The 23,561-nt window shown below is 50.6% G+C and overlaps 2 protein-coding genes across 12 annotated transcripts in view; one reads left to right on the plus strand and one right to left on the minus strand.

Moving 5' to 3' along the window:
• LOC116426755 (RNA-binding protein Musashi homolog 2) overlaps positions 1–23,561 on the plus strand; it is a 188,148-nt gene that overhangs the window by 158,836 nt on the left and 5,751 nt on the right. For 9 of the 11 annotated variants that reach the window (XM_076371461.1, XM_076371444.1, XM_076371422.1 and 6 more), the window contains one exon: positions 1–23,561. This exon is cut by the window's right edge and continues 5,751 nt beyond it. In XM_076371461.1, the coding sequence (XP_076227576.1) occupies positions 1–861 (861 nt within the window). In that variant the 3' untranslated portion in view covers positions 862–23,561. The other 2 variants (XR_012999535.1, XR_012999537.1) reach the window with 2 other exon arrangements.
• The window catches only part of LOC143175014 (uncharacterized), a 78,116-nt gene that overhangs the window by 37,522 nt on the left and 17,033 nt on the right, over positions 1–23,561 (minus strand). The window lies entirely within an intron of this gene.

Raw genomic sequence — 23,561 nt, forward strand, 5'->3', positions numbered from 1 at the left:
CGTAGTCGCGGGTTCGGCTTCATCACGTTCGCCGAGCCGGGTAGCGTGGACAAGGTGCTGAAGTGTCCAATCCACACGCTGGACGGCAAGAAGATCGACCCGAAGCACGCGACGCCGAAGAACCGCGCGAAACAGGCGAACAGGACCAAGAAGATCTTCGTGGGCGGCGTCAGCCAGGACACGAGCAGCGACGAAGTGAAGGCCTACTTCAACCAGTTCGGCAAGGTCGAGGAGACCGTGATGCTGATGGACCAGCAGACGAAACGGCACCGCGGCTTCGGGTTCGTCACGTTCGAGAACGAGGACGTGGTGGACCGGGTCTGCGAGATCCACTTCCACACGATCAAGAACAAGAAGGTCGAGTGCAAGAAGGCGCAGCCGAAGGAGGCGGTGCAGCCCGGCGCGCTGGCCCTCGGCAAGAGGGTGGTGCTGGGCGCGCTGGGCGTCCGGCTGGCGCCCCAGCCGCCGCTTCCGGTCGCCGCGGCCTCCCAGATCGTCGCCGCGCAGGCACAGGCGCAGGTACAGGCGGCAGCGGCCGCGGCCGCAGCCGCACAGGTCCAGAACGCCGTGGCCGGATACGGGAAGCTGTTCGCGAGCAGCTATCCAGCTCTGTCCGCGTACCGATACGCGCCGTACCCGATCCCGGCGGCGGCGGTGGCTGCGGCCGCGGCTGCAGCCGCGCCAGCTCCAGCCCCGGCGCCGCCAGCAGCTGCGGCAGCGGCGGCTGCGGCCGCGGCAGCGACTCCAGCCGCGGCCGCGCCGGCCAACCCCTACCAAGGATACTCGCTGACCAACGTCGACATGTCCAGCTTCCAGGGCGTCGACTGGGGCTCCATGTACGGGATGGGCATGTACGTGTAAACTGGCGCGACAGCCGCGTTCGATAGTGTCAGGTTCGAACGGAGCTAGACCGACGGTCCGGTGGACGGTCCGCGGCGCGGTTGGATCGGGAAACGGGATTTCGCTTGGACATTCGCGCTCGACGATCGAAAACAATCGAATGTCGTCGATGTAGCTCTAGCTTTCGTTCGTTCCAGCTAGGAAGGAACGGTGTCTTCTAGGCGCAACGTTCTCTGGAACCGTTTCCTTTCCGATTTCGTCGAATCGCGCGTTAACGCGGCGACCGCGACCGCGACCGGACCCGATCCGACCGCTCCGTCGACCGCTGCCGCGAACCAGGTCTCACTCGGACCCCCCGGAACGCTCTGATCCGAACACACGCGCCCCCGCGAGTCTTCTCGCCTCTTCGTCGGGATCGTCGTCGACGTCCGACGCGTGTAGACCGTCGTTGGCCTTGCCCCGCGACGGGCAACAACGGGACCGCGCGCTTCCGAGCCATCGCGAGCTTCCGACATTTCGATTCTTTCTTTTCTACGCTCCGATCTTCCAGGCGAACCGCGTTTCTCGCTCGACCGTCGGACGTCGCCGGCGATCCTCGACGACGATCTCCCGGATCAGACGGCGGGGCAGCGATCAAAGTCGCGCAAAGACGAGCGAAGCGGACGGAAGCGACAGAGAGCGAGTTCGAGAGAGGATCAGAGCCCTTCTGGATCGGCGCGCGCGCGAGGACATTCTCCGGCCGGAAACACACCGAAGTCATTCTTCTTGCGTTTCATTTATCTTTACTCGTCATTATCGCTTGTCAATTAATTTATTAGCGAGAGCCTGTGAATGGGAGAGCGCGTGTGAGAGCTCGGTGCGCGAGAGGCACAGCTGCGAATGAGTGGGAGAGAAAGCGAGAAAAAAATTAGCTGCGTGCGCGTGAGAGAAAAAGAGACAGAGAGAGAGAGAGAGTGTGTGTGTGTGCGTGTGCGTGTGCGTGTGTGGGAATGAGAGACAGCCCGTTCGAGTATTCGTTTAAAACCCGCGCGTTTTGCGTTTCCACCGCACTCGGTTCCTAGTTAGATTAGCATGCTCCCCGACCACGCACGGTATTTACGCGTTATTTCACGGTGAATACCCGCCGGCCTTTCGCCGCGCCCATTCGTACACGAGACGACTATTTAAGTAAATGCTTACTTACCTACTTACTTACTTAATTAATTAATTAATTAAGCGATATACAGGCGGCCGCGACAACGCGGCCGCCCGAAACACTCAAGGATCTCGACCACGAAGCAATAAAACAGGGGAGGTAGAAAGAAAGAAGCAGAGAGAGAGAGAGAGAGAAAGAGAGCGAGAGAGAGAGAGAGAGAGAGAGAGAGAGAGAGAGAGAGAGAAACAGAGAGGAGGAGAACGAGAAAGAGATAGAGGACCGGACACGTCGCGCCGCGGGCCTAGCCCGCGCTTTCTCCGACTCGTGCCGTCCGCCATTAGTACGCTCGAGCGTCGAAAAGAAGCACGCGAGAGAACGGACGCGCCACGCCTCTTCCGAACATGGACGCGCGACCCCGATCCTAGTCGATTCACCGCTCGGCTTGGAATTCAACCCTCACGACCCGGAGTCTCGGGGACTTCGCAGATCTTCCTTATCCCGTGACATTGTTGACACGTTTGGCGAGTAAACGGTAAATCGATTCGAACGCTCGGTCGCGAGAACAAACCGCAGAAGATCATCGTACAAAGAAACAGTCTGAGATGCCTTAAAATTCGTCTCACCGGTTGAGAAATAACGTATGTGATTTTTTCTACTCGTAGCAGTGTAACGTTGCGTTGTATAGAACGAAGTAGAACGACGAGTGGCAACGTTTCGTTCGTAACATTCGCTCGGGGCCGCAGTCACGCGTGAGAGACGTCGTTCCGAGTCAAGTAGTTAGAGTCGGTCGGAGTTCCGAGTCGAGCGGTCGAAATCCTTTCTTCCTCGCCCAGGAACGAGGCAGTTCTCCCAATCCTCGCGCGATCAACGCTATACTCCTCCGCCTCGGTGAAAGTGCCAAACGAAACCGCTGGATCGATCCTCCGGGGAGCGTTCGCCGAATTCCATCGGCGATCCTCTCGTTCAATCAATCAATCCGTTCGTTCCCCCGCGTGTCCCGCGGAGCTGAAGCGATGCCAGTCGGTCGCAGTTACCTTTAGTTCATCCCCCTTCGTACGTGCAATCCTTGGAACGCTAATTTCGTTCGACGGTTCCTTTTCCGCGTTCAAGGTGAAGCGAAAGCACACACCGAAATCACTTCGGAACGTTCGCGTTCGAGACGAATCCTCCCCGTTGCACGGGCAACGCGCGACAAAGAAAGCCGAGAGAAACGCGACTGCCATCGTTCCAGCTCCGCGCGACGCTTCTTCCGGTGGTTATCGAGCCCGATCTCGGTATCCCGATGGACAACAATAGCATCGGCGGGAATCTCGAATTGGAGACGGACCGTCGGAGATCGCGGGACAGGCGAGGCGCGCGTGCCGGCACGCGACACGCGCTCCGCATGTAGAAAAAGGAGCGTACAGGGAACGCGTCTAAATAGGGATAGTTATGTATAGGTATACATATATTTTTCTCCGAGTAATGGAAGACAATATTTACTCCATCGCGCGCGTTTCAATGGTAGGACGCTCGTTCGGAGACGACGGCGAGAAGCACGCGATTCGAAAACAGTGACGGACGCGTTTCTTTCCTTACACTTTTTTTTTCCTTTTTTTTTCCTTTTTTTTCATCTTTCGTTTAGTTTTCTTCTCGAGGGACGATACTCAAGTTTCTAGGTGACTATATATGAATCTATGAATATATATAGTTTTTGGGTCGCGGACCTCGCGACCGCGACTGCGACTGCGATCACACGATTACGATATAATGAAGAAGTGGAACAGAGGAACCCAAGATCGAGATTAGCTCAGCGTAGGTTACGCGATTCTAGTTCGTAAGTTTCAAGCAGGTATAAGTTTAAACCGCTAAGTGAGATAAACGAAGATAAATCGATACTTAATTTATACGTGTCCGCGCGCGACGCGCTCCTCTCGGCTGCGACGGAACGATCGAGCGACGGGGGAGATCGAGGCGGCTACCGTTCGACGCGACTTCTCTCGATCCGCCGCGACTTTCGGGAACACCGGGGAACCGACGGCGATCGAGCGACCGCGCTCACCGGCGATCATCCGCGACATCACGCGTCGAGAATTTCCGTTTTTATTTTTCCTTTTCATTTTTCCGTTGTTCGGGTGACGTTTCCTTTTTGCATGAGATTTCGACGTCGAGTGGATCTCGACGCGCGACGAGCGCGACCGATCGACCGCGAACCTTTCGACGCCGGAGCCGCCGTTCGAGTATTTTTATTTAACGATTGCCGAGCGTGTTTGCGCTCCGAGCCCGACGGAACGCGCTCTTCCGACGTTCCGACGAGATTACGGGCGAAGGGCGCCGTCTGCTCGGCGGTTCCAGCGTTGAGATTCGGAACGGGGGGGTGGGTGAGTTCTCTTATTTATTTATCGAGCCGCTTCCGGCTGCCCTATTTATGAACTAGATTAGTCGATCTCGGCGAAAGTCGCGGCAGATCGACGAACGGGGCGTTGCTCCCGCGCGGGTGTAGCCGCTGCTCGATTATCGGAGGACAAAGCGAGGCAGGCTGAAGAAGAACGGACGGGGAACGGGTGAAACCGCGTCGAGGCCGAGAGGATCGCGCCGCGACGGTCCGCGCGCGAGAAATGTCGAGCAATAAGCGATATCCACTGGGAAACTCGAAGCTGTAACGTTTACGTGTAACGTTTGCGATCAAGCGCGAGAGACGAGAACGATGAATAAGGAGCGAGAGAGAGGGAGAGAGGGAGAGAGAGTTAGAGAGCGAGCGAGAGAGAGTGTGTGAGAGAGAGAGAGAGAGAGAGAGAGAGAGAGACAAACGTAAGATAATCGGCGCGCGCGGCGCAAGTTCGAATTTCGCGCGCGCAGAAGCTCGAAAGACGAACGAGCCTTCTCTCTCTCAAACGACAAGTAATATTCTTTAGTGATATACAACCTTAATATACTTACGTAACGTAACGTGTACCGTAATGTTAAAGAAACAAAAAAAAAAACAAGAACGACGAGACAAAACTCGCGAGTGATATTTATGACTTAAACTTAAGAGGATACTTAAAATGCGATAAGCGATGAAAAACGAGAGAAAACAAAAAAATGATCGGATAAGGAGTGCTAGGAGGAGGAGGAGGAGGAGGAGGAGGGGAGAGAGTAGAGCGACGCGTGCACAGGCGAGAGCGAGACAGAGTATTCCACGGAAAGGAAAGATTGATGAAAGCAAAGAGAGGGACGAGGAGCGGGCGAGTGCTGCACGCACGCACGCACGCACGCACGCACGCTCGAGTCTTAGCGCGAACCGAGCAAAAGACGACGCGACGATCATTCGACGTCCAACGACATCGCGACAGATGCAAAGTACCGATTTCCATTTCCAACGTGTCCGCGTGCGCGCTCGACGCCGATCTCGACACCCTTCAGCGGCGCGCCCTTGTCATCGCTGGCCAACTGTCCGTTTCACAGACGAGTCATCGCGAGTTGCCGTCGACGCCGCTTTCCGCGGGTCAATATCGCGTTAACGGTGATTAGAGAACATCGATCTCGTCGTCACGTCGACGGTTGCAAGCTCTTGTCGGAAATGCTGACGGCGATTCGAGATGGCTCTACTGGCGAACGAGTTAAGATCATTCCAACGTTTCCTCCTTCTCGATGAATTGTTTCGGGGAAACATGAATATCACCGTAGAGAAAGGGCGGAAAGGGTCGCGATGGAGGATGACTCGAGGTCGGCCCGGTGTCGTCCGGTTGACCCTGCTGCGCTCGATCTACCCGCATTTGGAATGTTGTTTAGAGGACGCGAACACGTAGACGAACAGTAAGTTTTTTATAATATTCTCGACTTGAAATTGTACGAAACGAGGACGCGGCGCTGAACGGATGAGCGAGCGAGGGGGTCAAATGGAGCGCGGCAGGGTTCGTTCGAATGTCAAGTGACACCTTCGATTTCTAATCGAACCGAGAACCCGACGACATCGAGGCGCACCCTTCTTCTCGAGGACACGTTGCTTTCATTTCGCGGCAACGCCGGGTTTGCTTCCCCGATCGATTCTCCGTCGGCGAAAAGGGGAAAAGGAAAAGCGCGCGACGACTCGACGCACCGTCGAGGAAAGCGAACGAGAACCTGCGGCCTGTCCGGGATGATCTTCGAACGATCCGCATCGACGCGGACGTCGTCATCGTTGACAGCTTACGCTCGTCGCCGAGACACAGCCGAGTCCTACGGTTAAACTCGCTCCGAGGAACGAATCGTTCGCGAGTCGAACTGGCCGTCTCCGCTTTCCGAACGTTCACGGGTTTTAGCGTCGAAACGCTCGATTGGCTTTTTATTCGGGAATTCTCCGAAGATTCGCGTCTGATCTTCGTTTCACGGAGTTGATTTTAGGAAGTGAACGGAAGTGTGACCGGCACGTTCGACGGGGTTCGAAGACCTGCGGCGTTACCCGCTGCCGACTCTACGAGGCGTGGTTTCTTTGAAGTTTAATTCACGATTTCGCTGTGTCTCGGCGGCGGTCACGTACCTTTTACCATCATGGAACCCTTTCCTTCGCCGACACTTGTTCCCTTTTTGGTTCCCGTTCCATCTGGACAATACCCCTTTCACGCAACGCTGCCGATGATTATGTATTTTGTAACGCAACACACGTACACAGACAGACACTCGAACGGCACACTGGCATACACGACACAACAAGCACACACATACACAGACACACACACGCACAAACACACAGTCACACTTAGTTGTACACACTTTACGAATGTCGAGAGTAATACTTGGCGTAGCTAGTATATTTTGATGAGCGCTAACCACCCATTAGTTGAGAATGATCAGTAGGTGAAGCATGCTGGTTGGAAATTTATCTTTTAGATCCGGATATTATCATGTACCCCGTTGTTCCTTCACACACCGCCTTCGTCGTTTCTTCGTTCGTTTCCAAGAAACAGTCTCGCTGCTCTGTCTTCTTGCCGACGTCGAAATCGCGCGCCGCGTCGAGCCGAGAACGAACGGGGGAGGCGGACGTTTCGGCCTCCCCCTTTCGCCACGTTTTTATCACGATTTTAATTCGTTCTTTTTTTTTCCTTTTAATTTTCGTTCACAAACGATTTTCTCGATTGCAAGTGTTCCTTTTTTTTCGTTTTTCCCCCCAGAATTTTCATTTTCTCGCGCGCGTTCGGTGGTTTTTCTTCGGCGGGCCTCCGCGGACGCGGGGAGAGCCGAGAAGAAAGAGAGAAAGCGACGAGAGAGCGCGCGTCGGAAGTTTTACAAGCAATACTCTCACCGGACAGCGGGTTTTACGCGCGTACAACGAGAACCGTGTAGACTGTTCAACCAGGAAACGTTTCTAATTACGAGCGATTAGCCATTTTAACGGTAAAACCGCGAAACAGTGAAATCAGACTTTCGAATTTCCCTATAGGAACCCATTCATTCGTCTCGCCATTTCCAGAGACCGTTCCGCGCGAAGATCCGCTGTCCACTCGCTACGATCCGCGCGTCGATCGTCGTCGATTCGTTTCCCTCCGTCGATCCCCGCGATCCATCGCCGTCGAGCCCGTTGTCCAGCGTCCCTCTCCACTCGCGAAGTGGACCAGATCCGAGCCGAACGCGAACAGACGCGACACTTCTAGGCCAAACGCGCGCGAGCGGCTCGCGGAAAACGGAGTCGCGATTCCTTCGGAGGAACGGAGACGCGAATCCTGTCCGTCTCTCCGACGGACGAACTTGGCTTCTCCGTTACCACGAGATAATCGTCGCCGCGACGTTGCTCCGCTCGCTGCTCGCGAGCGTTCACCTTACGTCGCGCCCCGCGACGCTCTCGGTGGCCCCGCGTTCAATCTTACCCGCTTCACCGCTCTTCCCCCGGCGAGAACGTACGTGAATCACGTAGACGCGACGATGTGCATGCTCTTCGGTAAAGAAACATTGTATCGCGGTGAAGAGAAGCTTTTTTCAATAAATTCCTTGGAACCGAACACACCGTCTGCCTTCAATGATTCAGCCTCGCGGCCGAAGCGACGCGGCTGTCGATTCGATCGTGCTTCCGTTTCTTCCCCAATTCTTCCTCGACGAGGGAGAGCCTCGTGTGCGACGCTTCGTCGGAGAACTATCGTTACGCTCGCTCGTATTCGTCGCGTCGAGCCCTTTCGAATTCGGAATTGTCGGTGATCCAACGCGTGCGGTTGCCTTCGGCGCGTTCGCGCGAGTTCCGGGATTCAGGGATTATCGAAATAAGTTGATACTTCGTTCGGTTTGCTACCCCTTTGTTTCGAATTCGACGCGAATCCCGCGCGACAATTCCGTTGAAGATTCAAGATGGACGTTCGAGAGTCTCGTCCGGCAGTTTCACCCCTCCATCTCCGTCTTTCCTCTCGCCTGGATGATAATCCCTCTTTCTTCGATTTCCCGTTCACTCGACGTGCCATAATTCCGGAAAACTGCAACGAGATTCTCGGACGCGGCGACCGTTCGCTTTCTCCCTGAACCCTTTCGAGTCGGCATTCAGTTGCACCGCTACACTTTAATATTCCTCGCGGTTTGCAATTGAAATAAACGATTTTTCCTCTAATCGAGAGAATCTCCTCGAAGGAAACCAGTTGAAATTTCAACTGTGCGTCACGCGCGCACTCGGAACCCGACTCGAAGGGGTTAACAATAGAACGGAACGCGCCGCGATCGATTCACCTCCGACCTTACGATTGTTCGAGGATCCTGGATCACCGAACACGCGGCTCCCTTCCCGCGGCCAATCCCCGGCGAATATTCTCGGGCCAGTGGAGCCGTTCCCGCGAATAGAAACCTCCGACGCGCTTCGTTTCGGCTCACCATCCCTCTCGAGCACGGTTTTCTTCCTCGGCGGATCAGCCCGTGGCGCCGAACAACGGGCGGTAATTCAAAAGAAAACGAACCGAAGCAAAGTATTAAAAATTGAGAGGAAAGGGAGAAAGTGGTATGAGAAGTGAGAACGAAAGAGAGAAAGAGTGAGAGAGAGAGAGTATGACGCACAGAGCGGGATTACGCAGGGCGGCGAACGCGAAGAACGACAAGAACGACGACAGATTTTATTAGTTTAGTTTCGATGCCTAGATGAGTTGCCAATAAAGTAGTTCGTTTCAAACTTGTAGCTAACCTGTATATTGTGTACCTATTTTGTATACTCTCACGAGAACCTAACACTCCCTTCATCCCACGCAGATCCCGTTGTTAATTTATTTATTCTTCTATGTTCTCTTCTCTCTTTCTTCTCCTGTTCTTCTATAGTTTCTATTCTTTGACCGCACTGTTTCAACGCGTACCGTCACACCTCGGCTAACAAATTCTCTGCTCCGTCTTCTAACGACACTTCCGCAATCCCCGCCAGGTGTAATCGTTCCTTCATCCCTTGTTTCTCGACTGTACCTCTATATTTCTGGTGCTGCGTAACACTCCCGCTCACCCCGTCTCGCTCGGCCACGTACACACTCACGTATTGTTCGATGTGTTTCTTTCGTTCACTGTGCAGCCCCCGCGCACAGTTATCAACCCCCCTGATCCGTGTCCACGTACGCGTCTGCGTTAATCGTATTCGCATCGCGAGCCGCGCAGAGTGCTCTTTTTTTCGATCGTGCACACCTCTAACCGTTTCGTTTCTCTTCGCGTTTTTTCCTCTACAGCTTTTCATCGATTCACTTGTTTCTCTCTTCTTCCTTCTTCCCTGTTTCAAACATTTTTTTCAATCTCCGCTCCCCCCCCCCCCCCCCCCCCCCGTACGATTGTTCCATTGGTTCCGCGGCGTCGAAAATTGGCGCAGCCGACGGTGCCGGAGGCGCGCCACCGCGGGCGCATCGCTAATTGGCTGATTAATATTAAGCCGTAATTAGCCTCGTTAACCCCGCTGGGCACTCGTTTCGCGCAGCCCTCTGGTTGGTCGGAACACGGACCCGGCGTGTACCCTTCGGCTCGCAGCCAGGAACCGGTGCGCGCGGCCACCAGCGATCCGCGGTTTCCGTTTCAACGTGCCGACTGTCGTGCCACTGGAACCCGGGCAACACTGATTTTCTCGCGAACGAATCTGCAGCGATTCATCGGGTCAACAGCATTTTCTTTTCTACTCGTTGGTCCATAACTTAAAAATCAACTCGTGAATCAACGTTAGATCCTTCCGGTTTCTTCGTTTCGCGATCATTCGGGAGGAGATACCAGAGTAATTATTACAAACTAAATCGTAGACCGATCGAAATCTTTGTACCACTAGTGTCGAGAAAGCAACAGTAACGAAATTTTTCTTTTCTATTCGTTGGTCCATAACTCAAAAATCAACTCGTGAATCAACGTTAGATCCTTCCGGTTTCTTCGTTTCGCGATCATTCGGGAGGAGATACCAGAGTAATTATTACAAACTAAATCGTAGACCGATCGAAATCTTTGTACCACTAGTGTCGAGAAAGCAACAGTAACGAGATTTTTCTTTTCTATTCGTTGGTCCATAACTCAAAAATCAACTCGTGAATCAACGTTAGATTCTCCTGGTTTCTTCGTTTCGCGATCATTCGAGAAGTAACCGTTACCAGAGCAATTATTATAATCTAAATCGTAGACCGATGGAAATCTTTATAATTCTAGTGTCGAGAAAACAACGGTAATAACAGAAACTTTATTACCCCTTTGCACTCGAGAATATTTTTCACAAGAAACCTTATTTTCTGATGAAATATCAATGCTATTCTTTACAATTATATTACATTTATATTACAATTAATATAAAGAAATACCTTGCATAAATTAAGTGGCGAAACTATTTTATTCCTATGTCTCATGTGTTGGTAGATTATAGAAAATTTAATATTGAATTTTATATTTTATAATTTCGTTGGGTTAAATCAAATGGCGAGTGGAAGGCGCCGCTCGAGTGCAAAGGGTTAATAGAAATAATGATCACTTCAATGTTCCGAGATTTCTCTTAGTCAAAATTCAAAGTTGAAGCCTCGAAAGCATTTATTCGAGCCGAATTGGCGGGCTCTGAACGCGAATGGAACGCTCGCGATAGATTCCAGTGAAAGGTATCGAAGAGCGTCGATGGCCGAGCGGAAGGGCGACGCGCACCCTCCGGCACACCCTCGCAGTACGCGTACACCGTTTTTTCGACGTGATCTTTTCCCCTCTCCTATCGGTCCACGTTGCTTCTTAAGCGATCTAAAGACAGCCAAGCGGACGTTGTTGTAGCGCATGCATTTTTAGCTAGATTATCACCCATGGCGCACTCTAACCAGCAAGTAAGAGCAAAGTTTAATAAATTCGATATCTACACCGTTTCTCATCCTCGAACGGTCCTCTTCCCGCACACGGATCCCCCGGTTCCCCGTGGACACGCGACACGAGAATGACCGAACGATCTAGATCCCAGAGCGAAGCGTTCTTAACCAGTTAAGTGTGGACTTTAGTTTGAAAAATCTTTTCTCGCGATAAAATCAAATAACGAAGTGTATACTCGTTAAGTGCAGGCCAAATGCGCTTGAAATATATCCTAACGAAAAACTAAAACGAAGAATTACATGTTTGTCTGAAAAAATAAATAATCCGTTGAAAAAGTCAGCACCATTAAGAGTTTTAACACTAGGTTTACGGAACGCGTCAGTTTGGCGCAGATTGAATTTCATAAACATTTGGTAAATGTTTCAATCGGTTTTCGTTGATCCAATGTCACGAATACGAATGCTGATCGTCTATTTCTGCATCTACAATTTCCAAAATCTAAATGAACGAATATCAACTTCCCCAGGAACAATAGAATAAACTGTACAATAAATGCCCGTAAACCTGGTGTCAAGAGTTTTAAGATGACGTGTACACTCGTCGAACACAGTTAACTGGTTAACCTCGACTTGAAACGTTTCCACGAGCAGCTGCAAGAACGAAGTAAAAGATACTCGATGAAAACGATCGCTTCTCGCCTCGCTGTCCCACGCGATCCAACGTCCCGAAGAACCTCGTCGCTCCTTTCAGCCTCGGATGGTGCCTGGGTCCATTTTGCGCTCGGATTTTCAGAAACTTGGTCGAAGTTCACGTGTCGAATACTCGGATACTATTTAAGAATATCTAACCGCTTGGACGACGATCGATATTCAACGGCGAGCTTACCTGTTTTCAGCAAGAAAATTCTAGAGGACGATCAGGACCTCACGCATCCGCAGTCGGTGCGTCCGACCGACGCTTCTCGAAGTATCCACGAACTGCTCGGTCCCCCTTTTCGGTACCCTAAACCGCGGACTCCCCGCGGCCGATCGAATTTCCCCGAACGGCGCGGCACGTACCTCTTCGAGAATCGACGAGCAATATTCGAAATGGGTTCAGGCGCCGGCCGAAGTCGTCGAGAACATCCGTCTTCCGAGGGTTAACGCTTCGCGCTCGAGACGAGAGCCCTTCGATCGCGGCCCGGCCTCGACGAGCGGAAACCGGCGAGGCCTACGGTCGAAGGGCAGAGCCGACGACGAAGGGTTCACGAGGTCGCGCGTATTCTGCCGTTCGTTTCGCAGAGAAGAAGAGAGCATCGCGTCTATCTCGGTTGACGCTTCGACTGCCAAGTAAACTCGTCGAAACTCCTAAGTCGAGGCGGTTTTTCAAATGAAACGTCAAGATTCCTCGTGATAATTATTGCGCTTCTTGTGTATCGTACATCAAAAATTCGGTTCGTTCCGTTACTCGGGAAATGAACGTTTGACCCTTTGCGCTCGAGCGGCTTTCAATCGCCATTTGATTCGACCGAACAAAATGATCAAATTTAGAATTCAGTATCAAATTTTATATAATGTATCGACACGTGGAACATCGAAGTAAACTAGTTCTGTTACTCGATTTATAAAAGGTGTTTCTTTACGTTAGTTGCGAAACATATCATTGATATTTAATCGGAAAACAATGAATAACTGTTCAGAAAAATATTCTCGAGCGCAAAGGGTTAAGTTCGTGTGAATGGCTCGAATTTCAGCGACGTGGCAGTCAAAGTGTCGAATACCCAACGACAACGACGTTTTTAGCCTGTTAACTAGGAGCGACGAGCTTCGGCTCCTGCAAGTTTCATTCCTCTATTCCAGTTTCGAACGCGTCGATCCTCGAAAGTGGGGCTATCGGAGAATAAAGACTCCTCGGTTGTCGTTCGATAAATTCAGCATTGACATCGCGTTGCCGTTATTTACACGTTTCGGACGCTGGACTAAATTAACTCTTGACACATTTTTACAACTCTGTCTGTTTGCTTCGTGTTTACGAGGAAAGTTTCAGAACCGTCTCGGTTCATCCGTCTTGCGAGGATCAATTCGATCACACGCGAAGCTGCATAGTTAACAGGTTAAGCCTCGACCACATGGGATTCCCGGATCAGGATTGACGGTAGATGCGCGCGGTAGCGAGCTTCACGTAGAGTCTGTGAGATTAACCAGCTAGAGAAAGACTAATCACCCGTTGCATCCCCTTAGAAGACCATCCGGTTGTTCCTCGAACGCTTCACCCAGATCCTGGATGAAACTTCGCGCGCGTTTCGGACAGACGCGAGCGGGACGCGTCGCGATCGGGGAAAACCGGCGACGACTCGGCTCGTTCGAGCGTACGGGGACGATCGGTTGCCCGGCGGATCCGCACGGAGAAACGCGACTAACACTGGAACTACCGAGCATTTAACCTTTTGCACTCGAGAGGTGACTCTCAGTCACCGCTTGATTTCACGTAGTAAAACTATCAAATTTGATATTCAACGTTCAACTGTATATAAGGCATCGGTGTGTGAAATATTGGGTAAAAAGCTTTGTTTCTCGGTCCACTTGCAATTTTGAGTTAATTTAAAAAGTATCGTCTGTGTCTAGTTAGAGAATGTTAAATCTTTCGAACAAAATACTTCCGAGTGCAAAGGGTTAACATTCACATGTGATCCCTATAAAGATTCTAATAATAGATTACTTTCAGTTTCTTCGGACGTCTGTTGTAGTATTCAGATGAAACTAATTTTCAAGATCGTTTGTGTAACGCCTCGAAGATATCAATAATTGCGGAACGAGCAAAAGAAAACCGGTCATTTCGACTGGTACGGTGGTTCTAGTGTTAAAAGAAGAAACACTGTTGCCTTTCGCGAAGCGATCTCTGAAGGGATCGGTTGTACATACATATCGTGACCGAGGGTAGTTTTAGCGCGTATCCTAGCAATACCCTAGCGATCGTAGATCGTTTTCTACCGACGTGAAATGAAGAGTTCTCTGTCAGTGGCCGGTGAACGAATGGGATCTCTAAAGTGTAACGTCGCGATCGCCGGTTTTTCAAACGGGACGGCTTTCGACGCGCGACGTCCCTCGCGACCTTTACCCTTTGAACCGCGAGACATATCGGTGACCGGTAAACATATCATTTAGCCCGGCGGTTCTCGAGCAGGTTGCATTAAACGTTTTCATCCGCTTTACCTGTATTTTTCGCGAGAGAGACGAGTCAAGTTCGAGTCGGACGGATTAGATTGATACTCGACGCTCTCAGTCGGAAATATAGAAACCGGCGACTCGGTCGGGCATCGGTTAGCTGTTAAGGTAGGGAAGATCGAAAACCGCTGACTTTAATCGACCGATCGTGTCCCGAATCGCGATTCGTTCTCGACGAGGAGAAACAGGGAACGCACGTTCGTTCGATTTTTCGCGGGTTCTCCGTGCGATCGACCGGGGACCGCTCGTTTCCCCGTCCCACCGACATCGCCGATTCGACGGAACCCGAGTGCCTTAATCCTACCTATTCGTGCTCCCCGTTACATCGTGTGTCTCCCACAGCCCCAGCCCCTATCTTTCGGGACTCGAACGAACGGAATCAACGGCGAGAGAGAGAGAAAGAAAGGGAAAGAAACGAAACCGGTAACGCCACGAACGAAAAGAAAGAGAGAGAGAGAAAGAGAATGATACGAACGAACGAACAAACGAACAAACAAACAACCGAGACAGAGAGAAGAGAACCAGGAACGATTTAGACGCATATTATAATTCCCATAGGCAGAGTAGAATTGAGTGTCGATCGCTAGAGAGAACGCGGCGGGGAGTACCGCCACCACCGGAGGTTCAGACCCGAGACGGACGACCACGATCACGGCCGACCACCAGGTAAGACTACTTTCTTCTCTTTTTGTTTCCCGTTTTCTGTTTCATTCCCCTGTCCCTTTTATCTTTACGTGTACGAAGGGCTGCTGGGGCCATCTTTGCGCGACGATCGCTACAACCATTAAACTCTTCGCGACTGATTCAGTCGGAAGCCATAGCGGTTGAGCCGATTTCTCGATATTTTCTGATTACTACACATTTCCATTGAATAAATAATATTCTTTTCCTTCTGAATATGTTGTACACCTATTTTAGAAGCCAAAACATTCTTAATTTCTCTCCTACACTTAACCGCGTCTTCCCGGCGACTGAAATGCAGGCTTCGAAGTCTACAAGCTGAAATCGACGAGTTCGAACTATTCCTCGTTTGAATCTTGAAATAGAGCGGTACGTTGGCATCGCAGAGACGGCCCCAAGCAGCCCGGCTAACCCTTAGTTGTCTAGTAACGATTATATTACATATACACGCATCGTTCTGTCGTAGATGTTCACATAGCGTGTTTTAGAAAGTTGCGAGGTGTAGCGCGCCTGGTTGGTTCTGTAAAACGAAGAGACCTCGGCTATCCGACCGGTAGTAGTCGGCTCTCGGACAGTCGAAGCACCCGCCGAATAGACCCGAAGTACCACCTTGACCACACGCAATTTTCAGTAAACATAGTTCAGTGTTGGTAGTTGTTTCTATAGCAGAGCTGAGAGTTCGTCGATGGTGTAGGCGTAGTAGTAACACGCATATAGTTCTCACGTTTTTTCTCTGTAACTAGTTTCGAAGGGGGCCGCGGCCGAGGGAAGAGGGGGGCGGACCGCTCCGCTCGAGTCTGGACGTTCCTATTCAGTTTTCGTCGCGTTCGCGTGCAATCTCGAACGGAACGGACACATCGAACGGCTCGAGAGCCAGCCCCCTCGGCCGCGGCTCCGAATACATTACGTCGTCGAAGAGTTCTCCGCGCGGAATCGCTCGGACTGATCAGCGCCCGATGACCGGCAACGGCTCCCTTGTTCGCCAAGTTTCCTCGTTAGCCGGCAACTTGGAACGCGGCGCGAGTTCTTCCGGTTCGCGCCCCTGTAACTTCTGCCTGGTAACCGGACCGCTTTCCGGCGGCCTGGGAGTCGCGGCGATCGAAACTATGATTCGCTCGACCAAACGCTTCGAAACTTGTCCGGATAAATTCTGCAATCTACAGTTTTAAACGATCGAATAATTTGCTGTTTCGCTTCGTTCCGCACGGTTCGGTGAACGGGATGGAATCTTGAGTTTCGATGAAACGCTTGAATCTCCGTAGAAAATCGCCGGTTTGTCGCGAATTCGACGATGGGAGTCCGGTGGCGGTCCTCGGAGCTGTTCGTCGACGGTACGCGTCGGTGTCGAGGCTGCGACAAGGGTGCACCGTGCATGTGTAACGATTTTGTACATATTAACGCGCGTACCGGCGATTGTCTCGTATCCGCGAGCGGCAGCTCGTGCTTCGGCCCGTTCAGACGAGACGCGTGCGACCGGCTCGCGGCGGAACATCGTGTCCGCCATGTTTTCGGGAGAACAGAGACGCGAGGTTCGTCTCGCTTCCGCGCGTTTCAGCTTGGAACTTGAACCTTTCGATCCGCGAGCGTCCCTCGAGTCGAGAGATCGCTCGGGAAGTATCGCGATACGAGACAGTCGTGCCCGTACGAAGGCAAAGCGAGGCCTTACGTAGTCGCATGCGTGATTCGAGAGAACAGAAGAGAAGCGGGGGGAGAAACAGAACAAGCATACTTGTAATCGTTGCAATCGTTGATCTCGGTAATGGTTCATCGCTACTGCCATCAACACCACCAACCACCCACCAACCACCCATCACCACCAAAAATCAAACCATCGCCACCGCCGGCGTCGTCATCGCCTCCGTCGACAGCAGGGACAGTTCGGTAGAAACGGCTACGAGAGACGGGACGCGCGTTCGTCGGAGTACGCGGCGCGATCGGGTGATTCGTTCGACACGCTCGCGTCCGAAGTAGACTGCGGATCATCGCGGAGACCGCGACTCGCTTACTTTGTCGCCGGCTAATTGGGAGAAACCTGGAATGATTTCACTCTCTAAGTTTCCTAGAGTCCCTTCGTGCGAACGATCTAGTCCTATTTAGAATACTCGTCGAACTCGACGAGGCGCAGCCCTTTGCGCACGAATATCCGCGGAGATACGAAACTGCGAGTAATCACGCGAGTACCGAGAGACGAAGCTCTAGTTTTCCTCTAGTACTTGAAAGTTTGATGGATAGTTTAGTTTCCTGGCTGGATTGAACTCGACATATTCGTTCGGGAAGAGTCAACGTCGAGAATCACGGTCCACGAGATCCGCAGTCTACCGACGAGCGAGAGACAACGCGTCGATCGTAACCGTGGAACAAAGATCCAAACGCGTACGAGGGAACGCGCGGGGGAGGGGAATCAGAAATGATCGGGAGACGATGATTCGCATCGAGCGGCGAGTCGGGTGAGGAGGAAGATCAGCGATTATTCGCTCGAGGGAGCGTCAGACGACACGCGCGACGCGGGAAAGATGGAAGCCGGCGCGCGCGCGCGGAACGGCCGGTCTGTCTTCTCGTTTTCTGTTCTTCGTTCATTCGTTTTCGAGGCACTCTTTCGAAATGGGACCCGCGCGTTTTTCGCAGCGCTTTTTTAAAGCCGGTTCACGGTATCCGGCGTCTTGTTCTTCCAGTACATATACATACAAATATTTAAAAAAACGAAAGGTATATATATATATATATTATACATACATTCATACATTCACATATACATATATGAATATAAATTAACGAACAAATGAGCGGATAAATTATAAATAAATATATATATATATACATATACGAATATGCGTATTCAACGGGTGTGTACGGTTCAAAGAAGAAAAATCGGCGACGCCGAGCATGCGTGAAGAGGACGAGTTTTTTTCTAGAGACAAACGTTAGAGAGGAAGACAAATCGAGAACATTCGTATTCGCGCGAAGAGCGTTTCGACGCGAGACGCTCGATCGAGTCCGCGATCGCGGTGCTCCCGCTCGTTCTCGGTAGTTTTTCTACGATCCGATCGGTCGGCTTCGACCGTTTCACCGGTGGGAACCAGTCGCGCGTATCGATGGAGCGTCGCGCGGAACGGTCTCCGGTAATTGTCGACGTGAAATTCGTTTTCGGCGAGGTCGGTTTGTATTCGATCGGACACGGCTCGGTTTCGTTTTTGCCACGAGGCGGAGTCGAAAACATGTTTGCGGTCTAGAGTCGAGACCGTAACGTGTCCCGTGCTCTCGAGGTTTGTCTGTCGCTCGAGAAACTCTGTCGAACTCTATCGTTCGTAACAATATTAGAAACTAAAGGAGATCCAGACCGCGACGATCTATCGAACGCGATACAAGTCGGAAAAGAAACGAACAAGCTTCATCGTCATTTCTAAACATCGACCAACGTTCTCCGAGTACAAACGCGTTCCGTGTCCGATCGGTTAGCAGGATCCTCTGGGGAAACCGACGAACGAAGAGTCATCCGCGAGGAATCTCGCCCGAGAACCGCGTCGAGCAGTTACCGAGATCGGACGGGTACGATCTTCAGGTAAACGAGTCTCGCAGCGTTAATCTCCCGCGTTTCCCCGAGCTTTCGACCCGAGCGACACCGTTTTCAACCCCTCGAACCAACGCACCACCACCGCCACGACCATTCTGTAAATATTTCGATTCGCAGTCGATCGCGAGAGGGGAACAGCTCCGCGGCGATCGCCTTTTTCCCCGAACAGTCGGTCGAACTCGGTTTCGAGCGATCCAACGCTGTTCCCCTCTCGTCGCGCGCGGAATCCACGGAACCGGGACGCTCGCGAACGCTCCGCCGAGCCGGACGAACATTTTCGTTGCAGCCCGGAACACCGGAAGGGACTAATTCCCATTGTAGCCGTTTCGGAAGCACGACGAAGCACAACGAAGAGAACGAGCGAGGCCGGTTCCGGTTCCGCGGCGCCGCCGCCGCCGCGATCGGCGGGATCTCTCCGTGTAAATACGTGTACCCGCGCGTTATCGACGATCTTCCGAGTCGCACACGACGTATATACATATTTTTTCAACTCGAGCCCGGCCGTTCGAAAGACGACAGAGCGACCGACGTCGTCGCGTCCGGCCGCTTCGAGGGTTCGGATCCCAAATCACCGATCGGTCCCCCGATTCATCCCTTTGCACCTGCGCGCGTGGTCCTTTCGTTTCCTCGGCGAGCCGATTCCGAGCGAACTTCCCGAGTACAGAGGAGAAAAGCAGCGGAGCGAAGAGGGAATCGATTTCGTCGGCTGATGGATCTCTCGCGGTTGAAGCAAAAAGCGAGGCTTTCAAGATCTGCGCAGCTGCGTTTCTCGTCTGTAACAATTCTGACGAAGTTCTGCTAGAACGGAAGTGGGTGAACGCGCAGTCTAGCTCTCTCAGTTTTCAACTGTTTCCCGTGTTGAAGCTTGATCCGCGATCTGATCTAAAATCTAAGGGTAGTTGCAACTGTCGCGCGCAATGTTGATACTTTGACTGGCAAGTGAACGCTCGAAACTACTTTGCACTCGACAATATTTTCCATTAAAAATATTCATTATTTTCTGACTGAATATCAACGATATTTCTCGCAACTAACACAGTTGATTATCTTCTATAAATTCAGAGAACTATTCTACTTCGATGTTTTATGCGTTGATACGTTACACAAGGTTTAACATTGAATTGAAAATTTTGTAAGTTCGCTGCGTTCCACCAAGTGGCGACTGCAAGGCGCCCTTCGAGTGCAAAGGGTTAACCCCTTGCCCTACAATACCGTGTCAGACTCGTGACGAAGATTTCAAATAGAATTTAACAAACATAAATATTATTCAATTTGTCTGAACGCGAATTCCAATCTATTTCTCTGTTATCGACGAGTATACCTTGGAGCACACGTTGACACAGAACAAGACTAGAATTTTCTCTTATTTCCAATAAATTATTAAAAACAAATTCGCTGGATCGTTCACAGTTCAGGAAGAATTGATAGGGCAAGGGGTTAACCCTTTTAGTTAATCGAATTTACTAAGGTTCGGGAAAAAGCCCGTAAAAAGCAAACTAAAAATGATATTGACGTAATTCAAAAAGAATTCTAGCAACGAAATTTACAACGTTTTATGGATTTATTTCGAGATAGACTTCTCCCGCAATGCGAATAGCAAGCTGGCACTTTTCGCAAGTGTTACGAACGACGATGTATCGTCGTCCGGCACTAAAAGGGTTAAGCGAGCAGAGCGAAAATCGGGGAGAGCCGTCGGACTGCGCGCTCGCCGAACGCAGGACGCCCGACACGAGCCGAGACGGAAGCGAAAGGAAGAAGGGAGGAGCGCACACACGCACGCACGCCTTTCGATCGCATTTCGGCCTGCACGCGACAGAGAGTAGATAGAGTCCGGTGTTTCGCTCGCGCGGACATCGCTTTCGCGGTCGGTCGTTTGATTCGCGGGCACGAGATGAACTGCGCGACGGGGACGCGCGCTTCGCAGCCTTCGAGCTCGTCGAGAGGATAAAAAGTACAAACCGGGATGAACGTTGAACTGGGTCGACTAGCCGTAGTCTTCGAGAGATAGATAGAGAGTGAAAGACGTAGAGAGAGAAAGAGTGAAAGAGAGAGAGAGAGCCTAGCGTGACTGACAAGCAGAAAAAGTATCGAGATCGAGTCCCGTTTTCGCGAGACCTCGTCGATCAGAGGGGACCCGGAAGGCTCAGAGAGGAACCGATGGTAAAAGATCGCCGCTAGAAGTCGGTCCGATGCCTTTCTCCTTTAATCGATTATAAGATCGGTGGAAATTCCAATGCGTTTCCTCGTTTCGCCTCGAGATCTCCCAATAATCTGCGAAAGACGCGTTGCGTTCGAGTCGCTCGGAAGCTAGCAGTTGAAGTCTAGAAGAGGGAAATCGAGGAAATTAATGATTACACGACATGTTCGGAAGATATAGAAAGGGCTTTCTGACCTAGAAGTAACAAATTAAAAATTGTTACGACAATTGAGCGACTCGATTGGAAATATTGGAAGATTCCTCGAGGGTTTCTCTTGTAAATAGCCGTTCGATTGATTTCGAAGGGGCGTCGGATCGATCTCTGTATCGAACGAGGCGGAATATTCTTCGGGGACGTTTCGTTGGTCGAATAACGAGGTCCGCACGATACGCGGGACGCGTCTCCTCGGTCTAGCGTGTAGCCAGTAGCGATGTAACTCGCGCGACGATTCGCGAGCTAATTTAATACCGGCGAAGTCGTTGGATGTAAAACGACGAGTATTACTATCGTTCTTCTCCTTTATTATTTATTCTAATTACGATTATCACGATTGCGTACCACGCGTAGTGTTCCAAGTATCTTTCGTCGAATGTGCCATTTGTCATCGTCATTCTCATTATTGTCAGTAGTCACGATCCCATTAATTTATTTAATTTATTCGAAGGACACGCAAGTTACTTGTTATATACATACATTATACATATATACATATATATATAGATATATATATAGATATATACATACATACATAGAGTACCGACACCATTCACCCACCATTATTATCACCACCGTATTGAAATTAATTAGCATCCGTTGCGTATCTTTCGTGTTTTGTGAACGAAGCTTCGGCGTAGCACTTTTTCACCCCGTTAGCATTCCCGCGAGGCCGCGCAGCGATCCGCCTGGCCGTCCAATAAACGGAAGAGAGCGGGCACATCGAAATATCCGTTGCTCGTGCACGCGCCGATATTTAATTGGACCAGTTTATTGGACGGTTCACGGGGTCGTGGCCGGAACGTAGGTTTAACACCTGAACTTCCGTAAAACGCAACTAGAATAGTCAGCTAGCTAGACAGCCGAATAGTTAAACACGATGTGTAGCGAAACTTACGTAATTCATTGATCAATTACTTGATTACTTGTTTCATTACTTACTTACTTGCTTACTTACTTACTTAATTACTTACGTACTTACTTACTTACGTACTTATTTACTTACTTACTTACTTACTTACTTACGTACTTACGTACTTACCTACTTACGTACTTACTTACGTACTTACTTACGTACTTACTTACGTACTTACTTACGTACTTACTTACTTACATACGTACGTACTTACTCACTCGGATTTAAAGAGAACAATGGGTAAGGAGCGAAAAAAGACAGTAATGAGTAAGGTTTGATTGATCGGTAGAGGGACGCGAGACGATGCAGTGAAACCTATATACATAATATATATACATATATATATATATATATATATAGCGAGGATAGAAGTGTGTGTGCGTGCACGTGCGTGTGCGTGGGTTTGCCTCCGCGTGAACAATGCTGAACGAGAGAGAGAGAGACCGAGTAAAAGGGATCGCGCGAAAGTGGAAGAGTGAGAGACAGAGAGAGAGAGAGAGAGAGAGAGAGAGAGAGAGAGAGAGAGAGAGAGAGAGAGAGAGAGAAAGAGGACGAGTTCGTCGAGAGAACGACAGAGAAAACAAGACCGAAGGGAAATAATTACCAACGTAACTCACTGCAGGTAAATTGGTTACTATACCTGTTGTTGTTGAAAACATTAAAAACACTCTTATTCCATGCTGACACCGCTTACTGATCTCTCTTATTTCCCGCCCCTTTTCCCGACGGCCATCCGCATCGAACGCGAGCGTCGACCCTCGACCTTTTTCCCGAATCGCGTGTAACGCGTTCACCGGTGTGCTCTTAGCGCACTCGCAAATTGATATTACTAGAATTAGAACGACTGGGTGGATCGGAACGACATACGAATAGAAATAGTTCGAAAATCGATCTGCTCGGTGTTCCAGTATCCAAAGACGCCGTGTACTAATCGTGAAATTTCGCGGAGGACGCGTTAACCCGTCAGCGGCGGACGACGCACCGGTGCGTCGAGCTTTACTCGCTATTTGCACAACGAACGACCGGCAACGAAATGGTACTGGCGTATCCATCGACAAACGTAGTGGCACGCTTTCGTTCCCGTTGGTTCCTGCGCTGGAATTTCATTCGGGGAATTGAAATCTTGCGCGAAGAACTTCGTTTGCACCTGTTTCACGAAGATATGTACTTTGATTCGATTTATTAACCCTTTGCACTCGGGAGGTGACTCTCAGTCACCACTTGATTTCCTACAGTGAAGCTGTACAGTTCGATATTTAGTATTATACTTCGTACAATGCATCAATTTGAGAAATATTGATATAAAATAGCTTTGGTCCTCAATGCACGTGTGATTTCTCTTCAAGTTAGTTTCACAGAATATCCTCTTTATCTCATCAGAAAATGTTGAAATATTTCTAGTGAAAAACTGGAGTGCAAAGGGTTAATCGTTTTGTATAGAGCGACACATTCCGGAACCTAGTATGCCTAATGCGACTAGACTATCGACGTTTATAAGACATCGGCAATTTTCGAAGAGAAATATATCGACGCGCGGCGAGACCTCCAGCGCAAGAGGTTTCGCGACGCGAGGGATTAACCCTTTGCACTGGAAAGGTGACTCTCACCCACC

Source organism: Nomia melanderi, chromosome 1 (assembly GCF_051020985.1).
Source record: "Nomia melanderi isolate GNS246 chromosome 1, iyNomMela1, whole genome shotgun sequence".
Lineage (NCBI taxonomy): Eukaryota > Metazoa > Arthropoda > Insecta > Hymenoptera > Halictidae > Nomia > Nomia melanderi.